The sequence below is a fragment of the Pristis pectinata genome, chromosome 1, assembly GCF_009764475.1.
Source record: "Pristis pectinata isolate sPriPec2 chromosome 1, sPriPec2.1.pri, whole genome shotgun sequence".
NCBI lineage: Eukaryota > Metazoa > Chordata > Chondrichthyes > Rhinopristiformes > Pristidae > Pristis > Pristis pectinata.
This window is the reverse complement of record NC_067405.1, coordinates 126404979-126413655: the sequence shown is the minus strand read 5'-3', so window position 1 is coordinate 126413655 and position 8677 is coordinate 126404979. Positions and strand designations below refer to the sequence as shown.

General features: G+C 41.5%; 1 protein-coding gene across 3 annotated transcripts in view; it reads right to left on the bottom strand.

Annotated features, from left to right (window-relative positions):
• Window positions 1–5118: 5118 nt before the first annotated feature.
• prkcha (protein kinase C, eta, a) overlaps window positions 5119–8677 on the bottom strand; it is a 183317-nt gene continuing 179758 nt past the window's right edge. For all 3 annotated transcript variants that reach the window (XM_052015892.1, XM_052015900.1, XM_052015910.1), the window contains exon 14: window positions 5119–7734. In XM_052015892.1, the coding sequence (XP_051871852.1) occupies window positions 7588–7734 (147 nt within the window). In that variant the 3' untranslated portion in view covers window positions 5119–7587. The remainder of the gene's footprint in view (window positions 7735–8677) is intronic.

Below are 8677 nucleotides of genomic sequence, written 5' to 3'. Positions count from 1 at the left end.
CTTGTTGCTTAATGAGGACAGTGATCTGCTCATGTGTGACTTGACATCCTCGTAGAGCATCTCTCAGCTGTATGAGGATGTCAGCTGTTCCACGTGGCATGTTGCTGTTCTTTGAGAGCTTCAAGCTGCTTCTGTGTGGAAGAAACCAAACTTTTTGCTGGATCACTATGAGACTGTGTGGAAGTTGCAAGGCTTCACGTGGCTTCCACCCCTGTGCATCCACTGCAGCTGTTGCCTGAACCAGTAAGATGTGAATGGATTGCACTTGCAAAGAAGTGGGCGTGGCTCCAGAGAGGACATCATGGTCTCGTAGTTGTCCACAGCCTCTTGTAAGGGCTTGGAGATGGATCCTCCACACTCCATGTTGTCTCCTACATTCATCCCTCGCATTGCCAGTCTGTGAAATAGGGCTGTGAGGTGTCAGGTGTAAGAACAAACTGTGGGCATCATCTCCATCATTCCCCTCTTCTCCTCTGCCCAGTGTATTCTCTTGCTTCTCTGCTGAGTTTCTTCATGTTTTGGGGTAAGGGAAACAGGGTTCTCTCCCCATGTTCTGCAAATACAAAACAGAAGAGAGTTCTATTGGAAGCTGTGGCCAAAACACCTCAGTGGTGTTTCAGCAACAGAGCAGATGGTAGTGGGAATGTATGCTGCTCGATCATCAAACCAAACGGATGTAGCAATCACAATTAAATATTATTAGTATGCATCCGGAGATCTCTTATATCCTCAACTCATGAGGTGGGATAGAGGTGGCTTAGCCCGTGCAGAGGAGGATGCCCTCCTGTGGTTCGATGAGGTGCTGCACCTCTGAGGGCCTCTCCCATGGGGGTGGCTATCCATCGCTGTCTTTGTCCAAATCGTGTAGATTAAGGACATTGGGTAAACTTTTCATCATCCTATTTTTTGGAGGCTTGACCTCTGTATTGTGCACGAGTTGAGGAGGTAGATTGTCATTGGTCAGGTGAGGGCGGAGGGGTGTGGGAGAGGTTGCTATCTGTGGGTGAGGGGCCTGTGCATAAGTAACAATTTGGTTGGTTAAGTTTGTGTGGGTATGCACCTAGTAATTGTGTCTGTATAAGAGAACAGTACTTTAAGTGCTCTGCAGTTCATTTCACATATCTTGTGAGATCACAGAGTCATCCAGCACCGAAACAGGTCCTTTAGTCCACCATGTCCATGCTCACCATCAAGTACCCATTTGTATGAATCCATTTACCAGTGCTTGGTCCATAGCCTTCTATACCTTGGTGATTCATGTGCTCATCCAGGTACTTTGTAAATGTTATGAGAGTACCCCTCTGCACCACCTTCTCAGGGAGAGTGTTCCAGATTGCAACCACCCTCTGAGTGATCTTTTTCCTTAAATCCCCTTTCACCTTTTTACACCTTGCCTTCAACCTGCGCCCTCTGCTTTGGGAAAAGTTTCCCCATATCCATCCTATCTATCTCTCTCGTAAAGTTGTATCACATTCCCCTCAGCCTCCTCTGCTCCAAGAAAAACAAACCCAGCCTAACCAGTCTCTCTTTATAACTGAAATGCTCCATCCCATGCAACGTCCTTGTAAACCAAGAGAAACAAAGGACTGCAGATGCTGGAATCTAGCTGAAAAAAAACAAGATGCTGGAGGAACTCAGCAGGCCAGGCAGCATCTGTGGAGAGAAGAAGGCAGTCAATGTTTCGGGTCAGGACCCTTCTTCAGGACTGAAGATAGGAAAAGGGGAAGTCCAATATATAGGAGGGAAAAGCAGAGCAGTGATAGGTGGACAAAAGAGGGGAGGCGGGTTGGGCACAGGGTGGTGATAGGTAGATGCAGGTAAGAGATAGTGATAGGCAGGTGTGGGGGAGGTGGGAAGAGCAGATGCACCGTTGATGGGTCAGAAGTATGAAGGCAGGTGGCAAGAGGGGGAGGGGAGGAGGGGAAAAGGAGAGAGATAAAATGGCGAGGAGAAAAATGAGAGATAGGCTAGGAAAGGGAAAAAAAGAGGCGAAGTGGGGAGGGGGGGGTTTGGTTTACTTAAAGTGGGAGAATTCAATATTCATCCCATTAGGCTGTAAAGTCCCAAGACGGAAAATGAGGTGTTGTTCCTCCAGTTTGCGTCTGGCTATCTCCCGGCAGTGGAGACCCAGGACTGACACATCAGTGATGGAGCGTGGAGGGAAGTTGAAGTGACTGGAAACAGGGAGACGCAGATCGTGGTTATGGACAGAGCGCAGGTGTTCTACGAAATGGTCACCTAGTCTGCATTTGCTCTCACCATTGTAGAGGAGGCCACACTTGGAGCACCGAATGCAGTAGATGATATTAGGGGAGGTGCAGGTAAATCGAGGCAGAGATTGTTACTTGAAGGATTCTATGAAAATGAAAGGATATTTTAAAAGGTCAATGACATGTGGAGAAGGGGAGCTGGAAAAAATGAGTTTCTGGGGTAAAGCATAACTTGAATAAGACTTTTATACCACAAGATTTAGATAGACAGAAAAGCGGTTCAGAAAAAAGCTGTCAACATGCTCATAACTCTAGATAAGCATCAGACAGTAAATATTTTGAATAACCACTTCCTCCAACACAATAAGTACTTCACAAATATCATGTGTACTCTGATCAGCCCTCTCCTAAGATGGCAATCAATGCCCTCCCTGTACGATACGACTCCAGTTTGAATTTTAAAGGGGCCTGTCTAGGATCCCATTTCTCGTCACACTGTTACCACAAATTTTACCAAGAGAAAATTGTTTCTAAAGTATGGTCAATGTATGCATTATACCTCCTACACAAACATGGAAGCAAAAATCCTGGATCAGCTAGGAAATAGTAGGATGCTACTAATGGGAAGGAAGGGATGGGGAGATATTAGATCAGTCCAGATAGATGAATTAAATTAGGTCAAATAGCTCATCATATTTGTTATTATGTAGTGATCTTGGGAAGACTGTCTGATACCCTCAATTGTCCAATAATCCTCTAAGAACACTACTTCAAACATATGTTTGACTGTCAGTTTCTTCCTCTCAGTACAAAATCCTAACTGCAGTAAACTTCCCTATTTGGTAAGCAAGCCAAAGTGTGAGACAAGTGCACTCATGCTGAGTCACTCCCTTTCTGTTGAAAGTAATCACTTATTTGAAAATTATTTTTAACTTTTGTTTGTCCTCTTGATAACTGGAACAAATAATGAATTGGGCTCACTTTTGGAGAGTGGTAACAACCAACTTTGATGAGATGTTTGAAAATAAGATTTTTCTGTAAGAAGTTATAGCAGAAACCTTGAGATAGCAATCTTTTGTTTCACCCAATTTTTCAAAATGAATCTGCTCAACATCATACAACTTTCTGAAATGCCATTCTCTTGACTGATGCTCATGGCTGATGTTTCCCACACAGCATTCAATAGCTCAAGTTTTCTCCTCTGCCTATTAAAACTAATAAGGAGATCAATAAATAAACAGGCAGAAAATCCTGACACTGAACCATTGAAACTCATCAGCTGAATGGTTGGCAATTTGAAGCCAAAATCTTCACAGCACTTGAATTCAGAATTAACTAATAAAGTTAATGCTTGGCCTCCCAACCATCTTACTTGTGTAAATAAAGAACCAATTTGCTTTGAAGATTCTCCAAAGGTCATGGTAAGGGAACTCGAAACCATTGAGCTCTGCAGAGAATATTAACCAAAGTTTCTGCATCTCCCAATGCTTGCACTTGTACAAAGATTCATGCTCAACTGAGGTTTATTTAACACGCAAAATCACACAAATCAATATCGGCCACTTGGTCTGAGTGTCGTAGGTTACTTGACTTCCATTAATTCAATGCCCTAAATGGTGGGTAGACATTTAATAAGGAAAAAGGAATCAACTTTTCATTCATTACACTGTTGGGTAAAAGTAACTGGGAACTCTGACTAAAATGAAGTTTGTTGTCACCTTACTGGAGTGACATCAACAAGAATACAGATGGTTATTTACTCAAGTTTATAAATATAGGTTAATACTTTGGTATTGCATTAGGATTAACAGGATTTAAAAGATTTGTTTTCCATCTGAGCACTTGTTACTGCCATAAATAACAAAGTTGTTATCCTGGAAGCTTGGAAACAGAAACTTCATTTTACCAATTATTTCCTTCATTTGCTCTGTACTGACTAATTGTACTTGTTTTATAAGTTTCATAACACCTCAAAAATTCTCAAACGGTGGACATCAACTTGATGTATTGGTTGGATGAATACATGTGTATCATGTCTCTCTATTCACCATTTTAATGTAGGAATTAACCTGTTTTTTTAATAGTATTAACATTGATGCTCAAATAGTAAACAGATAAACACTGCATTCATCTGCTTCTGTTTGCAAAAGCTGAGTCTTCATATCAGTATCAGACAGGGAAGACAAGGAGTTTGAACTTTGACGATACATGTGCATTTTAGACTTCTTCCGGAAAATACAACTAACATTTGAGCGATGTGAGAAGTTACACATGGCAGCTTTAGCGTGATTGGGAAGTTACAGGCAACTTTGCTTTGAAACCACCTTTCCCTTCAGTAGGATTTCCTTCATCTTCTGTCTGGGTGTGTTGCAGTTTAATCAATGAGAAATTGATTCCCAGAGTTAGTGAAAACTATTAGCATTCTACCCATTGTAAAGGTGGTAGACAACCTGATGGTAACTTGGTCATTATTTATCTTGCAAATCTAATTTAATAATTGCGAAGTTGAAAATTCAAAAGCTACAGTTAATGGTATCCTTTTTAATGTTTTATGAAAATTTGAGTGCTTCTTACTCTTGGCTGTTTTTGAATTGATTCTGCCTTGCTACCACGCCAAAATTTTTTGACACCCCAAGGTGTGCTATTCTGCTTTGTAACCACATCAGAATCCTCTAACGGTGGAAATGATGAATCATCTCCAATGAATCAGTCCTTTCTGTAAATATAACTTCATTTTTCAAAATTGTCTGTACTTTTATTGTACCTAAAGTGGACTAAACATTAATACATTTTGTGGATAAGGAAAAACATTTCATCCTCAATATTTCTTCTTGGTTGAATTTATACAGTGAAATAGCAACAGCTTTGTAGAGAATGAAGTTCAGCTACAAGCCTAATTGCTGCTTACTATCCCAACTTTATCTCATGGTGTAAAAGGAATATAATGAGTTGCTCATCAGCAGTCAGTGCAACAAAATAATCACAGATTTTTTAGAACAATTCTTACACAGGACAAAGGCAGAACCAGCATTTAATATCCATCCCTAACTATCCTCGTGGAGTTGGCTGTGGACTCTCTTGAACTGCTGCAGTCTTTGTTAGATGTAGAGTTGCAGGATTTTGAACCAGTGAAAAATAAGAAATATCTTTACCGAGTGAGAGTGGTGCCTGACTTGGAGTGGAAACTGCAGGCAGTGCTCCCATGCGATGCTGCCCTCGTCATTATAGATGGTAGAGGTCACGTTTTGGAATCAGTAGAAATAAAAGTCCTATTGTAAGTGAGGAGAATCAACAATGTGCCGAGGAGAAGCTCGCTAATTTACTTCTACTTAATTTGTAATCTGTCCATTTGTAAGCACAGGTTTGTATTTATAAAATATTGATCAACTTTAATGAGACATAAACTATGTACAATTGATCTGAACGTCAGCAGTATAGACATTAGCAGTGCTGAGTAAAAAGCACAGGCAGGGACCATTCTTCATACCTCTTTCCATGCAAGCTCACGTCACAATGATGTATTTTGGAAAGTCAAATCAGGATAGGACATATACAGAAAATGGTAGGATGGTAAGGGATGGTGATGGACAGAGGAACCTTGGGGCTCATGTCCATATCAACACAAGGTAGATGGGGGAAGAAGGCATATGGCATGCTGGCCTTCAAAGGTCAGAGCATAGAATACAAGAGTTGGGACATCATGTTGTGACTGGTTGGACTGCACTTGGAGTATTGTGCGCAGTTCTGGTCATCACACTAGAAGAAGGATGTGGTTGCATTGGAGAGAGTGCAGAGGAAATCCCCAAGGATGTTGCCTGGATTGGTGAACTAGATATGGGGAGAAGATTGGCTAGGCAGGGTTTGTTTGCCCTGGAGTGAAGGAGGCTGAGGGGTGACCTGAAAGAAGTGTATAAAATTATAAGAGGCATAGACAGGGTAGTCAGCATCTTATTCCAGTAGATGGGGTATCAAAAACAAGAGGGCATAGGTTTAAGGTGAGAAGAAGGAGTTTTAAAGGGGATTTGAGGAGAAAGTTTTCTCCCCACAGAGAGTGGTTGATAGCTAGAATATGCTGCCTGAGGAGGTGGTGGAATCAGATACAGTCACTATGTTCCGGAGACTTTTAGGCAGGCAGAGAACGATACTGACCTAATGCAGGCAAATAGGATTAGTGTAGGTGGGCAAAAAGATCGGGATGGACATGATGGGATGAAAGGCCCATTCCTGTACTGTACAACTCTATGACTCCATGATAATGAGATACAATACTATGATATTTCAGAATTTCAATATCTTATTATATGTTTAGGATGGCGCAATGGCACAGCTGGTAGGACCATTGCCTCACAGTGCCAAATACCTGGGTTCAATCGTGACCTCAGGTGCTGTCTGTGTGGAGTTTGCATGTTCTTCCTATGACTGTGTGGGTTTCCTCCAGGTGCTCCATCACAAAGATGTGCGAGTTGATGGGTTAACTGGTCACTCTAAATTGCCCCCAAGTACGTAGGTGAGTCGTAGAATCTGCGGGGAATTGATGATAATATGAGGAGAATTTTAAAAAAAAGGGATTAATGTAAGATTAGTGAAAATGGGTAGTTGATGGCTGATGTGGACTAGGTTGGCTGAAAGGCCTCTTTGTGCCCTGTCTCCCAAATGGTAGAACTCCAAGAACTGGTGCATCTTAAACCTTTTAAATACAAAATATGTATTCTTTTATATTTATTTGCCAACAGCTATAACTTATATACACAAAACAGTTCATACTCTTCATTCCACAGCTAAATTCTTCCACAGTGCATCAAAATCTTCTGATGTCTACTTCAAGCTGTCAGCAGAATACAATGTAAAACAGTTTGCAGGATATGCCTCCCCACCCACTCCTGACCCCAATGAATGAACATGACAATCCCTGAAGACATCTTTCTATAGAAGGAAATTTGAGATTTCTACTGAAAAGAGTCAAATATATTTACGGAAGTGTAGAACTGCTTACTATTAGCAAATTTCAGTTTCTGTTGATAGATACACAGCTAATTAAATACCAAAACAGCTAAGTGCAAATGAAGGATGCATAATTTAATGATCCATTGTAACAATACTTATTTGTAAATGATTGCTTCATGATGACCATAAGTTCTGATATTCAAAAGACTGGTTGGTAGAAAGATAATGGACAATGAGTCAAACCCACTCAGTTTCACAAGTTGCACAAACAAAAAATCAATATAAACTGCATGCCAAGTTCTTATTTCAGTAGCGCTAATGGATATTGTCTGTATAAACTTTCTGCCCCACCATCCATTTGCTTGAGGTGGGCTTTGCGATGCTGTACTGTCTTAGCTTTCTGAAACTGTCCCCTCACTGATGACTTTGTATTTCATGCACACGCATCTTCAGCAACGAAAGAAAATCCTTTGAATTCATCTTGATTGATCATGCGGACAAGCGCCTCATCAATCGGTGTCAGTACAGGCTTCTCTGCAGTGAAGTCTCGATCAAAGTTATTTACGTCCCTGTTTGTTTTCTGACAGGAAAGAAAAATGTGATATGTTATAAGGTGATTGATCCTGTGTGTCATGCATAACTCTCTCTTAAGCTGGACATTCAACTTTAAATATCACCCTCGTCTGGTTTTTTATAAGTTATTTATTTATTTATTAGTCACATGTACATCGAAGCACACAGTGAAATGTGTCTTTTTGGGTTACTGAGAATGTGCTGGGGGCAGCCCGCAAGTGCTGCCACTCTTCCAGCGCCAACATAGCATGCCCACAGCTCCTCACCCATACGTCTTTGGAATGTGGGAGGAAACTGGAGCACCCAGAGGAAGCCCACACAGACACAGGGAGAACATACAAACTCCTTACAGGCAGCGGCGGGAATTGAACCCGGGTCGCTGGCACTATAATAGCGTTACGCTAACCGCTACACTACCGCCCCTTTGTGTCGAGCCTCTCCCTTCAGTTCCAGACCTATGACTTCAAGTTAGTTCTGTGGTACACAAACTGTTCACTTCGTTAAAGGTGTTAGCAAATACACAGGGCAGCGTCCTAGGTCCAGCCATCTCTACTTATGGTCTGTGTTGCACTCAGATAACAGATGAGTTTTACTGAAAAGTGGTGAGTAACATTTGCACCACATGTGTGTGAGGAAGTGATCATCTAATATAAAAGCCTAAACACTTTCATTATGATATTGCCATCTCCAAATTTGCTTTTGGGTCTCTGTTGTTCAGAAACTTAACTTGGTCAGCCATATAAATTTTGTGCCTTTAAAAGGTTAGAGCTTGAGTAAACTGCACTGAGTGAGTCACGTCATCCCAACCCATTATCTATGAGGCACTTATCAGGCGTGTGATGAAATACTTTCTACTTGGCTGAATGAGTGTGGTTCCAACAGCAACTCAGGATGCTGACATCATCCAGGACAAAGGCGGCCTGCATGATTAGTATCCACCTTCTATCTAA